This window comes from Xyrauchen texanus, chromosome 13 (assembly GCF_025860055.1).
Source record: "Xyrauchen texanus isolate HMW12.3.18 chromosome 13, RBS_HiC_50CHRs, whole genome shotgun sequence".
Taxonomy (NCBI): domain Eukaryota; kingdom Metazoa; phylum Chordata; class Actinopteri; order Cypriniformes; family Catostomidae; genus Xyrauchen; species Xyrauchen texanus.
In genome coordinates, this window is record NC_068288.1 from 16897534 (window position 1) to 16921811 (window position 24278).

Sequence of the window (24278 nt, forward strand, 5' to 3'; positions counted from 1 at the left end):
GAGTGTTCTTGATCTGGCCAACTGTTGTGAAGGGTGTTTTCTTCACCAGGGAAAGAATTCTTCAGTCATCCACCACAGTTGTTTTCCGTGGTCTTCCGGGTCTTTTGGTGTTGCTGAGCTCACCGGTGCATTCTTTCTTTTTAAGAATGTTCCAAACAATTGATTTGGCCACACCTAATGTTTTTGCTATCTCTCTGATGGGTTTGTTTTGATTTTTCAGCCTAATGATGGCTTGCTTCACTGATAGTGATATCTCTTTGGATCTCATATTGAGAGTTGACAGCAACAGATTCCAAATGCAAATAGCACACTTGAAATGAACTCTGGACCTTTTATCTGCTCCTTGTAAATGGGATAATGAGGGAATAACACACACCTGGCCATGGAACAGCTGAGCAGCCAATTGTCCCATTACTTTTGGTCCCTTAATCGGGACACCATGCAATTAATTCAATTAAAAAATTGTATCGATTGACAGCCCTAATAAATATATAAAAACGTGAACATCCATAAATTTCATAAAAAGATGCCAGGTGGAAACAGGAATGCGTCTCGGCTGACCACATTTAATCAAATCACCGAAAACATCAAATCTTAATACAAGTTGGAAACAGAGCCTTAGAGGTGCCAGAAAATGTATGGCCTCTGTTCTTTTTGAGACACACTACAGCTGATTAAAGGCAATTGTTTTTCAGACGGTTGCAGCTGCTGGATGGGGAATATGAGGTGTCCATGCAAAAGATCGAGGAATGTCCAGTCAGCAAGAAGAGGGCCACATGGGAGACCATTCTGGATGGAAAGGCTGGTTATATCTGCTGTTAATAAGCTGTTTTACCTTTTTAAGTTCTGGACAGAAGCATTTAATAAGTGTTGAGTTTCTTCAGTCAAAGGTTGTGTATGTGGGTCTGCTGCTGGATGGGTGTTTTTTATTTTATTTTTTTTATAATATTTTATCAAAGATTTATATCAAAAGATCACTTCACTCTTATTGCTTTCCAGCTCACCAAGTCATGTATTTGAAAGTAGGAATGCCATAAAATATCAATATAGAGTATTGATCGCCACGTTATTTTCTAGATTTTTATTTTCACTTTTTTGATCCATCGACATATTAACATCACTGTCAGTTGGCCTTCTGTTTAATGTAGTCTGCCATAATAGCTTTGGGAGACCACAAGCGAGTGATGCTGGATGCAGGTAGGACAAGGCACAGGGTATCCCTTAAAGGATGCATCAACGCGGCAGGTGGCAGTCCAAAATAAGTTTTGGATCTTGTCACCATACACACAAAAGTTATGAAGGTTTATGAGTGACGTTATTGAGTTTTTCCGCATTAGTGTATGAAACCGGTTTAACTGGACAAACTGAAATATTATAAAATGGTGATGTTTATTATGCGTTTTCTGTATGTAGCCTTGAAAAGTTTTCATTCAAGCTGTCAAACCACAAAAAGGCATACTTGTAACTGAAAGTACATTCCAAATACATCCCAGTGATGGCTAGAGTAAATCTGACATGTGATTTGGGTCAAATTTAATGGAGAAGGATGCGAGTTGCTACGTGGTACTGCAGAATTTTGAGCAGCCTCCTGGGTCGTAGCTGGGCAGGCACCACTTACAGATGCCAAGTGGTGGCGGCAGAGTGTTTACATTCATAGAAAATAATTGTTTCTAATTTAAGAACGCACCATGTCAGACGTGTCCGGTCTGTGACCCCCTTTAACTTACCCTGCCATTCAAAATTGACCAAAGTTGTGTTGATAAATATGTTTGAAGAGACAAAGACTAATGTGCAAGGAGCGGCCCTATTAATATCTGAAAAGATGTGGATTTAGCTCGATAATAAGAGGGAACATTTTATTTAAAAATTTTAATCTGATTATCTACATGTAAAAAAAAAATGGCATCAATCCCAAGCCTAATAAAAACTGTTCAGTTATTATAATTATAATTTTGTGTTTAAAAAAATATAGGCTGGTGATTGCAACTGTGTTTCTTGTATTTTAAAGAGGTTGCCCCCATTTGAGACCTTCTCTCAGGGACCCACTCTGCAGTTCATTCTTCACTGGACGGGTGACCCCAGTGACCCTTCAACAGCCCCTGTGGCCAAACCTCTATCCACCCGCAATTCAGACATCAGCACCACAGAGAGCAGACCCAGCACTCTCCGACCTGCACCTTTAGGTAAGGGAGCAAACCAGCATCTGATCTCAGATAAGTTTGGTGCATACAATCATGCCCTCTTCTGTTACAAAATATTCCAAATTATAATCTGATGGACATTAGCATAATGAAAAAATAAGGATATGTAACTTTGAAAGGTTTCATTTCCATAATATCTGATGGAGTTTTGTGATTGATCTGTACTGCTAAATCATAGTTGTTTATAGGCTGATTTATTTCTCTCAGTGGTAAAGGATTCAGTGAACACCAGCATACAGACTCGGAGAGAGTCCCCCTGTGAACCCAGACAGAAACTACGCATCTTTTACCAGGTCTGATTTTTGAACTCTTTGAAATAGTACATTATGTATATTGCACTGTTTTTAAGGGATAGTTCAGCTAAAGAAAAAAAATTCTGTCATAATTTACTGTTTCTTCCTTGGAACACACACAACTAGAGATTTAAGGTAGAATGGTAGGGACTGGCAGCCATGGGCAGTTCTAGGGTCAGTGTATAACCGGGGCTTAGCCCAGAGACATCCTTGTATGCATCATTATACACGGGATACACTTTAAAATATGTTTAAAAGATGCGTCGGCAAAAAGTCCATTTTTAAATGAAGTAATCTTTCACTATTGTTTAAGAAATACAAAGACAATTGATTTATGCCTGAGCAGACAGGGAGTTGGAAACGCCATGCGAGCAGAAGGCGTGTGAGCGATTGAGCTCTGTGCACTTTTTGTTTTTAAATTATTTTCATGTTATAATCCCGTGAGATTCGATACACCTGGTTACATATTTGTTCTTTGAGGTAAACATGGCAAAGAAGTCAAAATCCTCAGACTCTGGAGACATTAAAAGACACGTACGTGCTCAAGCTGAAACCTCTGATAGGCCTGCAGACCGGGGACTCGATTTGCATGGTGCGGCCGGGGAAATTCTGCATCAACTGTTCATGTTTGTGATGCTGACGAAGGTTGCTGCTGATTTGTAGGATCCTGCTGTAAAACGTGGATCGATTACGGTGATGCAAACAAAATTCTGAGTTGGTTACAAGGGTGGCAGATGTTGAGAAACGGATCGATTATCTGGAGTCTTCGGAAAGGGAATTATCTGCTAATCCGTTCGCAACCAAAATAGCCCTGGGACACATTTTGGAAAAACTGGAAAATCTAAAAAATAGAAGTATATGGGAAGGATGTCCGCAAAGTATTTGTGTTCCAAACAAGCACTGTCCTTCATAAATACATTGGAGTAGTGTTGTCACGGAACCAAAATTTCAGTAGTCGGTACCAATACCAGTGAAATTTCACTGTACTCGATACCATTTTTTGGTACCAAAGCAAAAACAGGTTACTAAACAACACTCTTTTATTAACAAAGTCTACAAAACATTAGCAGCAGAACTAAGAACAAAAATATGCCATTGGATCTCTCATTGTCCTTCATACCTTGTAATACACTTTTAATTGTAAATCCTGTAGGTCAATTAAAAACTGTATAGAAAATTAGAGAGAAAACAACTTTTTGTTATGTCGAGATCACGAGAAAACAACTTTTTGAGAAATAATAATAACGCAAGGCCTCTTTGAGCTTCCGTATAAATGCAGTAAAATTGCTTTATTAAAGTTAAAATAATACAGAAGCAGGTCATGTTAATAACTATAAACTCAGAAACTGGCATTTCTCTGTGTGGTCGGTGCCTCTTCTATGAGTTGCGCGAATGTCCCGATCTACGGGGGAGAGATTGAAACTTCACTTCACGCTTGTTTATTTAGGCCTTTTTTTAGTACTTGGTAAAAACTTAAATTAAAAGTTGCAAAAGTTGAAGCAAATCTTATATAAGTGTTCAAAAATACTTTAAGCATACATTGTTCAGTTTTGTTATAATTAAAAAACAATAGATTTAAATTAAAGTGTTGCTCAATGGCAAATTTTTGTTCTTTGTTCTGCTGCTAATGTTTTGTAGACTTTGTTATTAAAAGAGTGTTGTTTAGTAACCTGTTTTTGCTTTGGTACCGAAAATGGTATCGAGTACCGTGAAATTTCAATGGTGTTGGTACCGACTACTGAAATTTTGGTACCGTGACAACACTACATTGGAGTGAGTAACCCATTCAGTGTTTTTTTTTTTTTTTTTTATGTGAGTGGATTGACACAATGAACATACACTCAATTGCCCGAGGAAGCTGGGCACCATTTATTTAATTTTTTTGGTTAATGTTGGTTCCTCCTAGTGGCTGGAGTTTGTTTTGTGGTATAACACTTCTTCAAGAAACTTTTGCATTGACAGAAGTTCGCTTTTGCACTGGGGTTCCCGGCCAGATTGAGGATGCTGGGAATGGCTGCAAAATATCTACATGCCCACACATAGGATGTCTTTTATGAAGTTGATGGACTAAGTCATATTGTATTTTTAATTTTTTTTTATGGGGCCTCAGAGTGAATTTGACTCTTGACCATCCAAGGAACCGGGATGCCTGTTTTGTTTCTATTTGTGCTGGTTCCGCCTAGCAGCTGGAACGGCACTGCTACGGGACATTTGTGGATGAATCTGTTTGTTCCTTCTGCTTATGCCTTCTTTTGGCTGGAGTTTGTTTTGAGTATTTTTGCGGGACAGTGGAATGATTATGACATGAATGGCTTCATCATATTGGTTGGAATTTGTTTTGTGGAGGATCACACCTTCAAAACAGTTCTGTGAAGAAATCTACAAATTCTTTGTGTTTACACTCTCCATTGGCTGGAGTTTGTTTTACAAATAATTTTCTGTTATTTAATTTTGCCCCTCAAAATTTGTGCAGAAGCACCAGACTTGAGCGGTCCTATGGCAAAGTTGTTGCAGGGGCTCTCGTAGGTGTACATGGACATAGGGATTGACGCTGGTTTGCGCTGCTGTATGCAGGGTTGATGCGGAGGTTTTTCTTTTTTCTGTTTGTTTGGGGTTTAATCATTGCATTAATGTTGGAATGTGGTCTGTTATAAAATTATTCTATTATATCAAAATGTCAGATGTTAATATGGGTGGGTTATCATTCTCCATGTGGAATGTGAATGGGTTGGGGCACCCCATAAAAAGAAGGAAGGTTATTTCTCTTCTTAAACATAAGAAATGTGATAGTGTTTCTTCAAGAGACACATATTTCCCCACAAGAAGCTGTAAAATTTGGGAAGATATTGGCTGGATATGTTTTCTTTAGTGCTTGCTCAATTAAGAGCAGGGGAGTCATTATGTGGATAAAAAAAACATCTACAGTTCTAATGTCTCAAACAGATCAAAGATAAAATAGGGAGAATCATTATTGTTTTACCAGAAATTCAGGGGAAAGGGTTGGTTTTGGCTAATAGTTACGCACCTAATGTTGATGATCAGGGTTTTTTTTTTTTATTGAACTAGAAGGGCTGTTGCAAGCCGCTGTCACCCCTTATGATATAATATTGTGTAAGCCCCCTAGAGCAACATTGACATTTCACAGGATGTGTAAAATCTTGCTGATATTTGGCGACTTTTGATCCCATCTGGTAGGGACTATACATTTTTTATTCTAGAATAGATTTTTTTATATATATAAATATCTAAGCCCCTCATTTCATCTGTTGTTGTTTTTTTCAATTGGAAATATCAAGGACAAAGATCCAAGTGAGTGTAAAATTATCGTCCACTTTCCCTGATCCTGCTAGATGTCAACTAACAGAGTAAGTTATGACATCTCTTATACATATAGACCTGGTTTATTAGGGGCCGTATCTCTTCTGATAACATTAAGCGTTTCATCATTATCATGTGTTCAGTGGCAAATGATCAGTCTCCAGTTGCTGCCATTTCACTTGATGCCGAAAAGGCATTTGATATGGTAGAATGGGATTAAATTTAAGATTTTGGAAATGTATGGGTTCGAGAGTAAATTTTTTGTTTGGGTTAAGTTACTTTATAGACAACCGGTAGTGGAGGTACAAACAAATGTATTAATTTTAGATTATTTTACTCTGAATAGGGGCACTCGGCAGGGTTGCCCGCTTTCCCCATTATTGTTCTGTCTTGCCCTGGAACCATTAGCCGCCGTGATAAGAAAGGAGAATTTTCCAGGGGTAGTGGCGGGAGGTGTGGTGCATAAGCTTCTGCTTTACGCAGATTATATTTTATTATTTGTCTCTGAACCTACTAAATCTATGCCTTGCCTCCACAGAATTATTAATTCCTTTTCCAAGTTCTCAGGATACAAAGTCAATTGGTCTAAATCCAAAGCTTTGGCTCTGACAAAATTCTGCCCAGTAACGGCTTTCCAGCCATGCACCTTCCAGTAGCCCAAACAGGGCGTTAAGTATTTGGAGATTTTATTCCCAGCAAATTTGTCTGATTTAGTTAGTGTTAATATTGACCCTTTAATAAAAAGGTTTTCGAGCAATGTGTGCAGGTGGGCTTCATTACATTTATCGATGATTAGGGAAGGTTAATGTTATAAAAATGAATTGTATTCCAAAATGTAACTACCTGCTACAATCTCTCCCTGTAGATGTCCCCCTCTCTTATTTCAAGCAATTTGATAACATAGCAAAGTCCTTCATTTGGAATGGTAAGCATCCCAGATTGCATTTCAATACGTTACATAGGCCGATTGACAAAGGTGGGTTAGACCTACCCAAGATTTAGTTTTATTACTGCGCGTTATTACAGTCTCAGATATTTGGCTCATTAGTCACTTAGACCTGAGAGAACCCCTCCCTGGTTTGTTATTGAACAGGAAGTTATTGCCCCTATTTCACCATTGCAAAGTCTCTGTATCAAAATAATCAAAGAAGTTAAGTTACACCCCGTTATTTCACATTTACACTCGGTATGGAAAAGAGTGTTCGGAATGTTCAAATCTGACATTTATTTAAATGTTGCCTCGAGCATATGGCAGAACACAAGACTGTGTATTGGTAAGTCCCCTTCTGCTGGTCAGAGTGGATTGTGAGGGGGTTGCTACACTTGGTGACCTATTTGAGAGTGGAGTGTTGAGATCGTTTGAAAATTTGGTTCAACATTTTGGGATCCCCAGATCTCAGTTTTATATGTATTTACAACTGTGTCACCTGCTTTGTACTGTTTTTGGGAGTAGCACATTTCCCCCTAAAGCGGCAGATACTCTGGGAGAGGTGATTTGATGTCTCCATGACCTATTCCAAAAGCAGTAGTGTGTTAATTCAGAGTCTGTGGTATAGAGCTTTAACTTCTCCAAGAGAGTATGGGAGAAAGATTTCAACTTTGTATTGGAGGAGTGAGTATGGGCTAGGATTCTTAAAAATGTTAAGTGTGAGATGCAAGGGTGCAATTCAAAATTTTGCATAGATTTTATTGGACCCCCTATAGATTTTGTAAGCTTGGTCTTAAAGACACAGCCACCTGCTGGTGATGGCAATCGGAGGATGGAGACATGGCCCATGTATTTTGGTAGTGTGTTGAGATACAGAAATTCTGGTTGAAGGTTCCGGATTTGTTTGTCCGGAAATTAGGCAGGTTTTGGAAGGCTCTCCAAATATATATATATATATATATATATATATATATATATATATATTTATTTATATTGTTTTTAATATGTGACAAAACGTTATGCCTGCGCATAAACTTTTTAGACCTACCAACTGCTTTATTCCAACACTACAGACAATCATCAGCAATCCTTCTTTATAATACTGCTCTATGCTATTATGATATGACAGAGAAACGAGTTAAAAAAAAAATAACAAATGAAAATAATATAATGATGAAATCTATAGTTATCAGTTACAGGGCTGAAAATGCAATCAAAAGCGTTATAGAGTAGTCACACGCACCTGAAGCAGGCACATCTTGCTGTTGAAGTGCTGATGCCGGCTGAGGCTGTTTGTCCATCCATTTAAATATTCTATAAAGACAAGTGCTCATCAAGTGCTCATCTACAAGCAGTCTGTCTGAAGCAATCGTAGTAATAACATCCAAAAGTTCCAATCTCATTGGCTGGATCATATGCAACTTCCTATCCACGATTGGCCAGTTTACATGTAAGTCAGTACTACTAGTCTCAGTGGGCGGTTCTTGTCAGGAGTGAATGAAGCCCACCCCTAGTGCGGCCTCTGCTGACAGCTTGAGTCACCATTCACTTTCATTGCATCTTGTTTCCTTACAATGAAAGTGAATGGTGACTGAGGCTGTCAGTATTTAACATTTTTGTGTTCCTCAGAAGAAAAAAGTAATGAGGATGAGTAAAAGCACATGGTACATATGCGTTACTGAAACTGAATTCAAATGTAACATTTTCACCTAGTTTTCTGGACAACCAGCTACATAAATAAAAATGAAAAATCTCAAAATATTATGTAGCATGCAGGTATTTCTTTTCATCCCCAGTTTCTATATAACAATAACACCCGTCAGCAGACAGAGGCCAGAGACGACCTGCACTGTCCCTGGTGCACACTCAACTGTCGCAAACTGTACAGCCTGCTGAAACACCTCAAACTCTCCCACAGCAGATTTATCTTCAACTATGTGGTAAGAACAGTAGGACTCGTTCATGAATATCTGCATGCTTCATGTTAATGTATAAAAGTATCCAAGAGGTTGTTTTATTCAGTCTAAATATTATCAGGATATAACTTGTTAAAAGAACAATTTTATTAGTTTAATATTTCTTGCATAAGTTATCAGACTATTGACCCTTTGCTAAGCTCCCCTTGGTTATGGTTGCTTGCTCTGACAAGCTCTGCAGAACTCCCCATTGGAATGAATTGGAGATTGCTGTTAGTGATGTGTTTGGATATTAAATATTAACGGAATGGATAATATTTTTACGCGGGCTGTCAAGAGTAACATTGTCATGCATATTTATTTGAAGTTTTTTTTGTAAAACAAATTGTTAAACTACAAAGTTATTTGATTAAAAACTGTAGACTGTGAATCAGAATCAAGGCAAACGATTATTACGATCACTTGAAAAGAGAAAAACTTCATTTATTAGGGATTACAAATTTAATAACATTAGTGTAAATAAACAAAGCTGTTTATAACATCTCGTAACACTCATTTTGATGCTGTGAGCTGTTTATTTACTTTTACTTTGACTTGAATCAATACATTAATTAACATTCAGTTTTTAGCTTTAATTTACCTTGGAACAAATGTAGGTATCGTTGCAGATGCTATATGTTCATTTTGGAATGAGGGTGGACACAGTTTAATCCATAACATGCTCTTCTCTTGATTTATTGAAAGATAAAAACCAATTCAAAAGAAAAGAAAAACACTGCAGGTGTCCTCTCTGTGTAACTCATGTCACTAATACAAATGACCCGGCAACCACTTGTTTAAATTTTTTTTTATTGTTTTGATTAAATCCCACTTAAGTACTCAAACGCACATTATTTCCATATGCTGTCGCTGGAAAATAGCAAATGCGTCAGAGTAATGGCAGCAGGGCAACAGTTGCCAAGACAGGATTGGTCAGAAGCGTTTTTAAGGCGGGGCTTAGTGAAAGGTCAATTCTTCATATAGCAGTTTACGTGAAACTTTAATTGCAACAGAACTGGGAGTAGGGATTTGAAAGGAGAAATGTTTATCATGCTATAATCATTGATCAGATGTACAAAATGTGACCCAATGCCATTCTGTGATGCCAAACAAAATTTAGTCTTAAGATGGTAAACTTTCCCTCCATTTTCCAGCCTCACCCTAAAGGCGCTCGGATAGACGTGTCGATAAACGAGTGCTATGATGGCTCTTATGTGGGAAATCCACAAGACATCCACAGCCAGCCTGGCTTTGCCTTCAGCCGTAATGGCCCTGTGAAGAGGACGGCTGTGACCCACATACTCGTCTGCCGGTATGAAATCGGGATGCTGTCTATGTATTTTGGGAATGTTTTTTGTTTGTTTTCTATTGACTCAAGGGTTATTTGGTCTCTGTTTTAAACTATATAATAATCTATATTTTTCATCTAACATCATGAGAGTTTATGCTACATGTTCTTTTTACACATACACACTAGGGGTGGTTCAAATCTGATTTTTCCAATGCATCATGAGCTTCATGATCTTTATTTGAACAATCTCAATATTGATTCTTAAATCCCCTTAAATTCACTGTGCAACCCTCAACTACAATGTGAGGAAATCCAGAATGTTACCCATGTTCAATGTCTCTCTCCCTCTTAGGCCAAAGCGAACCAAGCCGAGTTTGTCTGAGTTTTTGGAGTCAGAGGACGGTGAGCCTGAGCAACAGCGGACCTATGTGAGCGGACACAACCGTCTGTATTTCCACAGTGATAGCTGCATGCCCCTTCGGCCACAGGAGATGGAGATGGACAGTGAGGATGAGAGGGACCCTGAGTGGCTCAGAGAGAAGACCGCCACGGTAAATGGCTCATCAAGTATATCCCATTATCAATTAGATAGTAATTAGTGCTGCACGATTAATCATATCGCAATTGCGATATCAGCCTGGGCAAATGCTGCGATTGTATTAAATAAATAAGTGCATGTGTTGACGTGACAGCCCATTCTCTCTGAGAGCTGTTAGTCCATTTTCTACACCTCTAATAAAAAGATGACCAGTCAGTCTCAGTTTAGGGAGTGGCACGTGTGGTAACGTGAGATTCCAGTGTGCAGCGTGGAAATCAAGTGAAGATGGATGCCGAGCAGACCGACACTGAACTGGTGGCCAGAAAAAAATAACACAGAAACACAGATCACAGCTTGGCGATATGTCTTTATTTTATCCTTAATTAAAGTTCATATAATACGGTAACGTGCCATGTAAATAAACACAAACTCCAAAACTGTCATTCTCTGTGCGGTCAGAGCCGCTTCAACCAGTCGCGGAAGAGACCGTATCGGAGCGGGAGTCGAGACCGGGAGAAGTTCCGCCGGCTGATGCGCACTCTTACACGGAGATGCTCGTCTTTCACCCCTGCTGTCTGCAGCTTGCAACGTGTTGCATCATTGATGAGATCATCATAAGATCAATCTTATGCGACAAATAACATAAAAATTACAACAACCATAAAATGTGTGTGTATATGTATATATTAGGGCTGTCAATTTAACGCCTAAATAACACGCGATTAATCTTTTTTAAAATAACGTGTTAAAAAAAATGTACGCAATTAATCGCAATGCTTTCCTGAGAAATGCAAGCTTGTAGTACCACCTGTTTACTCCAGAGGGCAGTAAGTGAAATTTCAGCTGTATGAGCAACACAGTTTATTACAGTGAACAAAACATTAACAACCCTTCAGCGTACACACAGGACAAACATGCGTTAAGTTCTTGCGTTCAAAACACTTGAAGGAGCGCAAATGTGATCTAAGGTATCTCAAGATGTGTTTAAAGATTGAGTATTAAACTATATTTAACTTGGGACCTAAACATTTTACTTTTATGACGCAACGCACCCAAGACGCGACACAAGCATGTCTGATGCAGGTCGTATGGTCTTTACCTCACAAATATTTAATTATCAGCAAGGTTAAGGAGGTGTCCTTTAAACTGTTTTACCCAGTCAATCTTTATTTAAGAAACATGCTCTCTGAAATAGATCCACTTTGCTCCTCATTGAGTATTAAATGGTAATGCTGTAGATTAATCTGCCCCTCATCTTTTTGGGATGTGCCCACACTAGTATTTTGGAGAAAAGTTTGTTTGTACGTACCTCTATTTTAACTAGTTTTTCTTTGCTTTATAAAGACGTTTTATTTGGTTTTCACAGTTTTGATAACTTAAGTTAATATTTTCTGATTAATCTGTTTATTTTTCTTGCCAAGTTTTTTTTATACATAAGTGTAAATTTATGTCTACAAAGCCCCTATTTGCACTTTTTTGTAAAGACTTGAAATATTATTTAATTACTCTTTGTACCTCCAACAACTCCAAAGCATTGAAACCCATTGCACTATGAAATTAATATAATGTCTTATATTATTGTAAAATATATCTGTAGTATTGTGTACTATGTATACCCCTGGCTTGTTTCTAAAAAAATAAAAATAAATGTTTGACGCAGATGTACATTGACGGGACCTTAAACAAGCCCTCATAATAAATCTCTAATAAATATATACATATACAATATACATATATATTTTCCCCAAATCGTGCAGCCCTAATAGTAATTGATATGTACATTTGAAAAGTTTAAGCTCTTTTTTTTTTTTTTTTTTTTGTATGCGAGTCTGATTGAAACTGTGCACTTTATGGCTTCACTGAAATTAGTATGTTTTGTTTTGCTTGAAGCAAATTGAAGAATTCACAGATGTGAACGAGGGAGAGAAAGAAGTAATGAAGTTGTGGAACCTTCATGTAATGAAGAATGGGTAAAAAGAGACATTTTCCTTGTATTATCTACTTTCAATCTCATTAAAGCCATGGTCAGAGATTTACCAAAGCTTGCATCTTATTGGTGGAATGTTGGCGCTGTTCTCTTATTGCCATTTGTCATTTCTCCAGATTCATTGCTGATAATCAGATGACTCAGGCGAGCATGCTTTTTGTGGAGAACTTCGGGCTACATATAATTCGTAGGAAGCTGTGTCGGAACTTTCTCCTTCACCTGGTCAACCTACACGACTTCAACCTGGTCACCATTGCGACCATTGACTGGGTCGTGGACCGTATGAAGGAGATTGAGGAATCACTTCCTGAACTAGAGGAGGGACAGGAAGAGTTGAGTGCCACCTACAATGGCCATGCTGTATCCTCTGGTGTTTCACTACATGGCAAGCGTACTAAAAGTGGAGTTGCAGACTGACAACAGCCTGTTTACAAGAACTCAATCTGAGGTTTAGAACTCTCATCCAGCTGTGCTGTTTTGACTTAAAATACGTGTTCTATATCTGATCTGGTCATATGCAGTGTTGGGGAACATTTCTTTTAAAAGTAACTTGTTAAAATATCGCGTTACTCCTTAAAGTAACTAAATTCATTAAAAAGTTACTATTTATGAACTTTCACTTCTGCTGTGCATTCAATACAAATACAAGAGAAATGTAGAGATATTACAGTTCATGATGGCTACTGTACAATACTCATGTCAAAACAACATACTAAACAAACAGATATTTAGAAAGTCTACAATCAGTAGGTCTTAACGTCATATTTATAATAAATACTTAATAACTATAATATGCATGATTTGTTTTTCCATCAATATGGCAGCCAATATGAATAATGAAAAATAACCACTGTCTTACCTAAAGCAGCAAGTCGAACACTTGAACCTGCATCATATATGTCATCATGTGCTGTACCCCATCGACAATGTCAGAGTCAACTTAAGATGTCTTTCAAAAGTCTGAATAAAATTCAGTGGGAATGCCAGCCTAAAATGTTCAAGGAATGTGTCTGATCATAAAATAATATTTTTCACATGAGTCATCTCAGTGCACGCTTGTTTTGAGCTGATCCACGGTGCGTACAATCCAATGGTTGATTGCATACAACTGCAAATGCGCAGGTTGATATAACTTGAATAGAATAGTTTTTAATGCTACCAAAATGTCTTTTTAGTTATTTTTTTTTTTCACAAATCAAATTATTTGTTTATTATAGAACAAAAATGTCTAATATTTTAAGAAATTAAGACATTTTGTCTGCGTACACAAAACATGTAGTCAGCTTTTCTCATCCCATTTTCCCAGTTAAGGGGAGCTGGATCATGGAGCAGTTTGGCTGCATAAGTCAGTGAATTGAGCGAGTATTTCACCCTCTGTATGTCATGGCCAGTGGAAGACTAGTGTTATAATCCCTCTGCCTAAACATGTTTACTGATTTGTTTTGTAATGCGGTGTGTATTAACTCAACTGTATGTTGAATGTCATATGCTTTAATGCAGAGCAGTTCAGATGCAAACTGATCTTAGAGTAGTAGTTATGGGCAGCTTTAAAACAAACTTATACCACGAAAATGTTTGTTACACAATTTTACATTAATCAGCTGTGAGAATCAAAGTATCACTTACCCGAATGTTACATTTTTGAAAAAATGATGCCTTATGAGAACACATTTCTTAACTCTTGCTGTGATTGTCATGACAATGACAAAGTTTATGACGGCTGCTCGTTTAAGCTCCATTGTACAAAAAAATCCACCGCTGCAAATGATGAGAACAACTGGATTTACATTCCTTTACCAGCAATATTTCGCCATTTTTAAAACACAAATCTCAGGGTGGGCTAAAAGAAGACTGATAAGCATGGCTTATACTCTCTAGAACAACAAAACCCATCAGGCGCACAATATAATGCCCATCATGCACACACATGCTACAACTTCACTGAACATCTCTAGTAAGCATCACCAGAACTACAATGCCCATCATGCCCCTCATCGAAGTTTGCACACATTTGCTCCTGATTTATTATTATTTATAGGAGAGTTGTACAAAAGCAACGCATTACTTATTTTAAAAAATAACTCCGATATTATGGTCTAAAATAAAAAAATATTGCATTACTCATTACTCGAAAAAAGTAATCTTTTTACGTAGCACACGTTACTTTTATTGCGTTACCCCAACACTGGTCATATGCCCATTTAATTAGCCTGTTTGAGACTCAGTCAATTAGCCACTGGTTTTATGGACTGACACAAGTGTTATTGACTGAATTGGTGCAATTTTTCAACATATTTGCCAGTGCAGTGTCTATCATACCATCAACCATAATGTCAACAGTAATGTCAAGGATAATCTCTACTTTAGTTTTTTGACTGCCATTATGCAAAGAAGTTACTGTAAACTTGGGAATACTGTTCTATATCTTCTGTAGAATAATCTGCATACATTTTTTTTTTTATTGTGTTCAGTGATCTTTTAGCACATGTTAGCACTTGTTAATACTTTGTTGTGATATTCAGGTGTCTCATGTTCTATTTGAAAGCTAAACAGCTTTTCATTTTTCATATTTGTAATGTACAGCTACCCCTATATCTGTTTTTAATTGGACCAATGAATATAATATATCCATTGCAATATGTCAACCTCTCCACGTTACATACATGTAGAGTTTTGAGATGCTTCCATATACAGTTTATATATGGAATATATCTGTATATTTTAACCCTGGTTCTCTTGTTGTTAATTAAAAAGCACTATCATGCACACTCGAGAAATGAGAATTGCTTGTGCTTTGAGTAGAAAGATTTTGAAATCTACAAGAAGTCCTCATTTCATTAGTGAACTTTGCAAACCAACCTCATTTATGTCATTTAGATAGCTTCAAATAAAACAGATGTTCTGGGATGGTTTTCAGTCCTGGACAGGTGATGTCAAACTGATGTTGCTACTAGATATGTGATTATGTAATAATTTGTGGCTATTATTAAGTTCAGAAGTCAAACAAGCCAAAGTATATTTGATGCAGCATCTCTTCTCTTTCCCTGAACACATTTCAGTTTGTTCTTTCTGCAAAATTCACAAGTTTGGTGTATACAAGATAACTATTTTTCAAATTAAAGATCCGTAAATGCTTGGTTTAAAGTTGTTTTTTGCTTATCGTTTTCCTTGCAAATTTTTCTTTATATTCAAAATAACTGCACTTTAAAGTCACAAAGTTCTGAAATTGTATGGATGTAATGGAAATTTCAAAACTTAGATGCACTTAATAACAAGTCTTAAGTGTGTCCTGTCATAAACATTAAAGTACCAATTGATTCCTGAAGCCTCATACAAGGCTAAGTTCTTAAGTTTAAATTTTCAGTTTGTGCAATAAATCTTAAAATACATTTTCAGCCCATATTTTTGTAGATCAAAAATAGCTGATTGCTTTTTAAAAATGTACATTTATAAATATGGAATTTAGTAAAAAAAAAATAAAAGCTTTATAATTAAAAATGCACAATTTCTTGTTCATATTTGAAAATAATAATATTTTTTTTATGTGTATCAGCAGTATTGGGTCTAAGATTATATTGAATGAATTCAAGAATATTGGATAAGAATTTAACTGTGTGGTTACACCGTTCTAAAACAAAGAATTTACAGGTGTGTTCCAATTTGTATCCTACTGAGTGGACATATGGCATTCAGCCATCTTAAGGGAGATTCCAATCCAAAGGGAACCTATATATTCAGTTGGAACTTGGAAGGGCAATTCAAAAGGCATAGGAAATAAGTGAACATCGATACATCACTTCACAGGAAGTGGAGAGGGATATTTATACCACCAGGCATTGTAAACAGTAGAGTATTGACATAGTTTGTCTAAAATATGTAAAAGGAGTTTGAGATTCTTTCGTTTAACCCTTGTGCAGTGTTAAAATTTTTTTACCTAATTTGGTGTTCCCTGTCAAAAATTCCCGGCCTATTTAAAATGGCCATCTCTCGTTATGCTATATTATCACCAAATATTGGATTATATATTTTTGTCAACTTGTTTTCTTTCAATTATCGCTGGTTTTGTATTTCTTTTTGGAGCTTATTGATCGTAGACCTCACTGACCTGAGCTTATGCACCTCAGAGTGAAAAAAGCATTGTTTGTGGATAATTTTGGCAATATTAAATAAAATATGATAACTTTCTATACTATTTATCACACTAGTATGCTTTAATCTTTAACCAGGAAGTTTGTTTTGAAATGCTTTTATTTTGTGCAAAATGGCACAAAGTCACACTTGTGGTGTTCCTGGTCAAAAATGACCGGCCATTGAAATGAATGGGTAGATCAAAAATAAGAGAAAAATTGAGTGTTCAGGAGCATGTTCATCATGTTCATGTTCACATATGTGCATGTGTGCTTGCAAACATAAAGGCCTCGGACCAGTGCACATGCGCACAAACACACATGCTCACGTGTATGCACAAACTCTTTTGAGTATTACATGCTTTCTTTTTCACAGAGATTAACTTTATCGTACCCTGATCTGCATCCAACATTACCACACACATATACACCAGAACTGTCTTTGCCCCACAGTTTGCCTCAATAGAATCTTTCATTGATGATCTTTCTTTCAAGTATTGTGTTTCAAATGCAGAACACATTTGCAAGGTACATGCAAAAAGAGATTGTCAGTCAAGTGCATGAGGACACAAAATTACCAGTGTTCGTTGATTTGGTTTGATGTTGATTAGATAATATAACACAAATATGAACAGTTGGTATTTTAGTTCCATTAAATATTCTTTATATGACAGTGTTAATATATGTGTGTGTGTGTGTGTGTGTGTGTGTGTGTGTGTGTGTGTGTGTGTGTGTGTGTGTGTGTTACTGTGGGGCAAAGACAGTTCTGGTGTGTGTGTAGTATGTTAGTTGGATAAATTGATGTTGGATACAGTTCAGGGTAGGTTAAAGTTCATCTCTCTGAAAATTAAAAAATGTAATACTCAAAAGAGTTTGTGCATGTACATGAGCATGTGTGTGTTTGTGTGTGCGTTAGTGCATTTGTGTGTATGTTTACAGGTCCGAAGCCTTTATGTTTGCAAGCACCCCTGCACATATGTGAACATGCTCCTGAACACTCCTGAATTTTTCTCTAATTTTTGGGGAATTTGGGGAGGAAGTTGTGATATCCTGTGTGAGCAAGTCAGTAAGTTTTAGTCCAATAGGATAACATTAATTAGCATTTTCAGGCAAAAGAAAATCCTCTTCAGGTCAGAATGAACCGGAACACAACATGAGGGTTAAATTATTAAGCTTCATTCACATCAGGTGTGCTTTGTGGTTGTGCTCGAGAGTAAATCCCACGAGATGCGACCGTTACATTCATTATCATGAGAATACATTTACGCATTTGGCAGACGCTTTATTTATTACAGGCACAATCCCCCCCGGAGCAACCTGGAGTTAAGTGCCTTGCTCAAGGACACAATGGTGGTGGCCGTGGGGATCAAAGCACGATTAACATTTATGTGCTTTAGCCCACTACGCCACCACCACTCCACGTCATATAGACACACAAGAAAACATATTATAATATAACCACAAAACATTTATTATTAAATTGATTAGCAACAGTCATTTAATTTACAGGTTAAGATAAGTCTAAATGAATATCTTAGGATGTAAGGTTATTTATTGTACATTTATATTTACACGAGTATTTTGTGTCGTCTTACTTGAACCCCATAATCAGTGCTACTCGAGCGTTGCCTGTGTTTGATGACGTTGAAGGGTATTCTAAATGAACGAATTATGTCAAGTGAAATGGACTTCAACAGATATCCCGTTCTCAGTGAGTATGGAGCAGTGAATATTGCGTAGGGACCTTGCGGATTGTAACGCACCTTAAATATTTGTCTGTATTGAACTGGAAGTTGCAAGTACTGTAGGCGGGGCGCATGGGCTGTGGAGGTAAACTCTGATTGGACGATGCGGCCCGTGAACTTGCGTGATGCGTCAGCCTGCTTTGGCGCGAGCTGAAAACACAAAGAGATTTATTTCAAAACATCAGTAAGTCACAGAAAAGTTACATATTCTTCATAAGTGTACATATAAGATCTATTAACTCTTAAATAATGATATGTTACGATAGCGTGGCAGCTCTGTTTCTGTATTTGCAATGAAAGTGTACCGTCACGTTTCACAAGACGACATCGTTCTCATCACCCAAACTAACTGGCGTCAAGATCTTTTTCAGAAGAGTCTCGGACAAAATGACCACTCATGCAGGGAACCTGGAGAAGGACAGCACATCAAAAACACAGGTGTATCCAAAACACAACAGGCTAAAACGAGCAAAAACATCAGGGAGTTTTAGTGACTATGGGCATATTAATCCAAGACACGTGATTGATATCACAGGGTCCAGCAGCTCTTGTGATGATGTTATTTTCATGAACTATAAAGGCAAACTGTCTGCAGACACGGTCATGATAAAAAACGATAGAGACAATTTACTTCTTCTTGATACATCACCAGAACTTCTCAAAAGAAACTTGAGTGTGGAAGGAGAGCATCCTCAGTCAGGGGATTCTGTAGTCTTTTCTATGCAAAATGAGGTGCCCACAAGGGGATCTCTAAAACGAAGTAAATTGGCATTGAAGAAGACTACCAAGAGAGGACTATGCTTAACTGACACACGCTCAAAGACAGACTTTTATCTTGCAGAGGTGTTGTCTAGTAGTTTACACATAAACACAGGTGAGGATGACCAGTTGATGGATCAGACAGAACGTAACACAAATGTCCCACCAGGATTTAACATTGGACAAATCCCAAAGCATCATACCCCTCAACCCCTGATTCTCTTCAAAGCTCAGGCTGCTTTAGGATATCAGCACACCCCTTTAGGATTGGCCAACATCAAGAAAACACACAAAGAAATGGTTGGTCTGCTTAATGCTCTTTGATTTAAAAATTATTTGTATAATAAATGTCTTTTGAGCTTGTAGGAATAAAACAAACAAGTTATTTATGAGTGAAATTTTGTTTATAGGTGGGAAAATAACATTTATGTTCTGATTATATTGTCCAGTGCAGTTGGACAGTCAGTTTGCTCAATCATGTCTATTTTTTTATGTGTCGCACTGTTTCACAGAGATCTGGCTGGAGAAAGGAATTTACCAATGAAATCTGCAGTGAGATGCTGGAAGAGATTCAGAAGCTCAGTTTGCAGTTCCCTGTCCACACGTTCTACTCTCTTCTCCTGAAGAAGAGAACTGCACCTGAGGAGGGACGCTCTGGTTTCGGTAAGACATATGGTCAAGTCTAGGGTGATCAGATGACATGACGAGTGGTGGTGCTTGTATGTGGCAATCATGGTTTGAATCTAGCTTGTGTGATTTTTATTAATGCCTTTGTTTTAATTCACAACATTTTGTTCAGAATAGAAGCTACAATTCATCAAGCTACAATACAACATACATGTGTGTCTTTTGACACACAACGAGTCAAACCTAAACTTTAAAGGTGTCATGAAATGGAGAGGTAACTGTACTATTAAAAACATACTGTAAATATCAGAACTAAAAACTTCCTCCCCAGTCTACACGCTGGTGTCAGGAGCACAACCTCACCCTCAACGTCAGTAAGACCAAGGAGCTTGTGGACTTCAGAAAACACAGCCCCATCACCATCAATGGAGCATTGGTGGAGAGAGTAAGCAGCTTTAAGTTCCTCTGTGTCCACATCACTGAGGAACTCACATGGTCTGCCCACACTGAGGCCATTGTGAAGAAGACTCACCAGCGCCTCTTCTTCCTGAGATGGCTGAGGAAGTTTGGAATGAACCACCACATCCTCACACGGCTCTACACCATAGAGCATCCTGACTAGCTGCATCACTGCCTGGTACGGCAACAGCACCACCCTTAACCGCAAAGCCCTGCAAAGGGTGGTGCGAAGTGCCAGACACATCATCAGAGGTGAGCTTACCTCCCTCCAGGACATCTATGATAGGCGGTGTGTGAAAAAAGCATGGAGGATCATCAAAGACTCCAGCTACCCGAGCCATGGGCTGCTCTCACTGCTCATTCAGGTGGTATTGCAGCATCAGGACCCGCATCAGCCGATTTGATGACAGCTTCTTCCCCCAAGAAAACAGACTTTTGAACTCGTGCTCACAATACAAATATCAGCACCACACTTTATTCAGGGTCCCCGCGGATCCTTAAAAAGTCTTAAATACAACTTTCTGTTTTTAAGGCCTAAAAAAGTCTTAAATTGTCTGGAATGTCTTGAATTTTCGAAAGGGAGGTATTAAATTTCCCAATTCACTGAGCGAGTGAAATGTCTCCATCTGGTTTCGTGTATTTTTTTAACCGCAATTTTATAAGTGACCAGCGCACCTTTAGGGGCAGCATTTGTTCTTTGCGAGTGTCATCTGCATTCCGTAGAACTAGAAGGCTACTGGAGGAAGTGTAGTGGTTGCAGAGTGAGATTGAGCGGGCGCGAGCAGGAGAAAGCGGGAGAAAGAGTTGGTAAGCCAGTTAGCGAAACGCTTAGTGACATTATGGGCAAATGTCAGTTTAACGACAAGTGGTTGGAGGATGATAAATATAAGGGTTGGTTGAAGAAAACTGGCATGAGGGAGGCCCAATGTGATCTCTGCAAAAAAAATATACAGTTGGGGACAATGGGTCAAACAGCCCTAGATTCCCACACGAAAAGTGAGAAACACAAGCGCTACATTGCGGATCAGTCGGGTAGTTTACCTATTCAAATATTTACAACACCATCACCAAGTGCTCAGACAAGTACACCTGCTACTTGTAATGTTAGGCTTATTGCGTCTACCTCCAGTGCGTCTAACTCTGCCTTCAGTGCGTTCTCTAACACAGCCACGTTAAAGGCAGAAGTGCTCTGGGTTTTACGCACAGTTAGCCGCCACCAATCTTACACGTCAAACGATGACATTCACACCGTCTTCCAGGCGATGTTCCCGGACTCCGAGTGTGCGCGCGCGTTTAGTTGTGGCAGAGACAAGACGGCGTATCTTGTGCGATTTGGCATTGCTCCATATGTGAAAAAGGAGCTTGTGGCACGGATTAACCAGGGAAACTTTGTCATCATGTTTGACGAAAGCATGAACAGCGCAACAAAGACAGCGCAATAAACAGTTGGACCTGCATGTCAGATACTGGGCAACTGACCAGACTGGCACTCATCACGTTCAATACCGTTATTTTGGGTCCCAATTCATGGGCCATTCTACAGGTGTGTAAGTCACTTGAAAGTGACGCAGACCGAATGGCAGAACAGGCAGAAAGTTCTGCAGGCTCCAAAATGGCCACGCTGATTACAAAGTCTAACACAATGAGAAGACGGGCCAAAGAGAAGCAGGAGGAGTTGAAGGGAGTAAATGGACAAATTGAGGACAAACTCTTTGAGCTCAAAAAAATGTAACACTTCAATCTTATTTGTTATTTTTTAAATGGCACTTTATTAATTTTTTTCTTTATAATTTTTTATACTGATTTTGTTACCATTTGCAGTGTATATTTTATGTTATGTACTTTGAGATGTACAGGTGAAACTCGAAAAATTAGAATATCGTGCAAAAGTTCATTAATTTCAGTAATTCAACTTAAAAGGTGAAACTAATATATTATATAGACTCATTACAAGCAAAGTAAGATATTTCAAGCCTTTATTTGATATAATTTTGATGATTATGGCTTACAGCTTATGAAAACCCCAAATTCAGAATCTCAGAAAATTAGAGTATTACATGAAATCAATAAAAAAAAAAAGGATTTTAAGGTCCTTAGTCAAGGAGGTGACCAAGAACCCGATGGTCACTGACAGAGCTCCAGCATTTCTCTGTGGAGAGAGGAGAACCTTCCAGAAGAACAACCATGTCTGCAGCACTCCACCAATCAGGCCTGTGTATGGTAGAGTGGCCAGACGGAAGCCAGTCCTCAATAAAAGCACATGATAACCCGCCTGGAGTTTGCCAAAAGGCACCTGAAGGACTCTCAGACCATGAGAAACAACTCTGGGAATGTCCTTGAGTGGCCCAGCTAGAGCCCAGACTTGAACCCGATTGAACATCTCTGGAGAGATCTGAAAATGGCTGTGCACTGGCTGTGCACTGACGCTCACCATCCAACCTGATGGAGCTTGAGAGGTCCTGCGAAGAAGAATGGAAGAAACTGCCCAAAAATAGGTGTGCCAAGCTTGTAGCATCATACTCAGAAAGACTTGACTGTAATTGCTGCCAACGGTGCTTCAACAAAGTATTGAGCAAACACTGTGAATACTTAAGTACATGTGATTTATTTTTTTATTTTTTTCTGTTTTTTTATTTTGAATACATTTGCAAAGATTTCAAACAAACTTCTTTCATGTTGTCATTATGGGGTATTGTTTGTAGAATTTTGAGGAAAATAATGAATTTAATAAATTTTGGAATAAGGCTGTAACATAACAAAATGTGTAAAAACTTAAGTGCTGTGAATACTTTCCGGATGCGCTTTATACTGTATATTATTTTTACTGTATACGGTCTTATTTTGTGTATATTGTATATTATTAGTTGTATATTGTGTTGTGTAAATCAGATGTTTTTTGTAATTGTCATACTGCTATGTTGCTTGGAACTGCACCCAAGACTTTCACCCACTGTTGCAATTGTGTATGTGGTTGAGTGACAATAAAGGGATTTGATTTTGATTTGAAAATGAGCATTTATATTTACCACCCTGCTGAAACATTTAGTTTTGAAAGGTATGTATTTGTGACATCACGAGACATTGCTCTTTGCATTTACACACCCCACAACCAGCGTCATTGCACCCTTTTCCCCGCCCACTGGTGCCAAGATCGTGTGCCAGTGGGCGGGGAAAAAGTTACAACTCTGCATTCCATTTCATTCAGCTGCTTTGCCTCTGGTTGTTTTGAGCAAAAGTGAGTATTGGGCTCATTCTTGCACCCAATTTTTTGCATTATTTTTAATTGTTTTGTGTATTTAAACATGCTCTAGATGGACATCTTTGACCATTTTGATGTGTTTCTGGCAATGTGTGGGTCTTGTTCATCGTGTTTTGGACTATGGATGTGCGTTGTTTTTCAGCTCAAAATCAGCGTGGTTTATTTGTGAACCAGTCATAATACAAATAAGTCTTTGCGATGGATGATGCAGTAAAAACACTATTGGACCTTATTGGAAAATCATGAGTAAACAGTTTCATTCTAGAAGATTTTTCAAGTGTCATGACTGTTTGATCGTTTTTGGTGCTGATATGCTTGAGCTGAACAGATTAATATATTCGGATGAAATGAATGGCTGGTCTGGGACAAGTGCAATTTTGAATGGCCAAGTTAAAGATAATTTGACTTGCCTGACCAGACAAGTAGCCTGATTAAAATCTCAGTAGTGCATGTTAGCTCAAAAGCACAGGATTGCGGGGATTGAGCGCCATTTTAATAATTCCCGCATGTTTCTCTTTCAAAATGCGGGGGGAAATTCCCTCTATCGCGTCGCCCTCTCACCTTCACTCGTGCGCGTTCAGCAGCTTGTGAGTGCGAGTCGTGGGGAAGCGCATATTTACTGAATTTTAGATTTTACATATATAAATTGGTATAAATCTGTTAATTGGACATGCAAATGGTGTTGTATCACGTCTCTATAAGTGAGCGTTGCAATAAAACTAATGCTCCTGTTATAATCAACAAAGATGTCTTCATCGCAAGCGCGCCACGTTGGAGAGATATAATTTTGT

At 38.1% G+C, this 24278-nt stretch overlaps 2 protein-coding genes across 5 annotated transcripts in view; both read left to right on the forward strand.

Moving 5' to 3' along the window:
- The window catches only part of suz12b (SUZ12 polycomb repressive complex 2 subunit b), a 34718-nt gene extending 18068 nt beyond the window's left edge, over positions 1–16650 (forward strand). For 3 of the 4 annotated variants that reach the window (XM_052141229.1, XM_052141233.1, XM_052141232.1), the window contains 8 exons: positions 696–801; positions 2009–2183; positions 2409–2494; positions 8537–8680; positions 9850–10007; positions 10339–10537; positions 12415–12494; positions 12628–16650. In XM_052141229.1, coding sequence (XP_051997189.1) covers positions 696–801; positions 2009–2183; positions 2409–2494; positions 8537–8680; positions 9850–10007; positions 10339–10537; positions 12415–12494; positions 12628–12928 — 1249 coding nt within the window. In that variant the 3' untranslated portion in view covers positions 12929–16650. The remainder of the gene's footprint in view (positions 1–695; positions 802–2008; positions 2184–2408; positions 2495–8536; positions 8681–9849; positions 10008–10338; positions 10538–12414; positions 12495–12627) is intronic. The other variant, XM_052141231.1, reaches the window with a different exon arrangement.
- Positions 16651–18632: 1982 nt separating this feature from the next.
- The window catches only part of atad5b (ATPase family AAA domain containing 5b), a 36252-nt gene continuing 30606 nt past the window's right edge, over positions 18633–24278 (forward strand). Inside the window, exons 1-2 of the mRNA XM_052141171.1 lie at positions 18633–19442; positions 19655–19805. Of these exons, the coding sequence (XP_051997131.1) occupies positions 18771–19442; positions 19655–19805 (823 nt within the window). The 5' untranslated portion in view covers positions 18633–18770. The remainder of the gene's footprint in view (positions 19443–19654; positions 19806–24278) is intronic.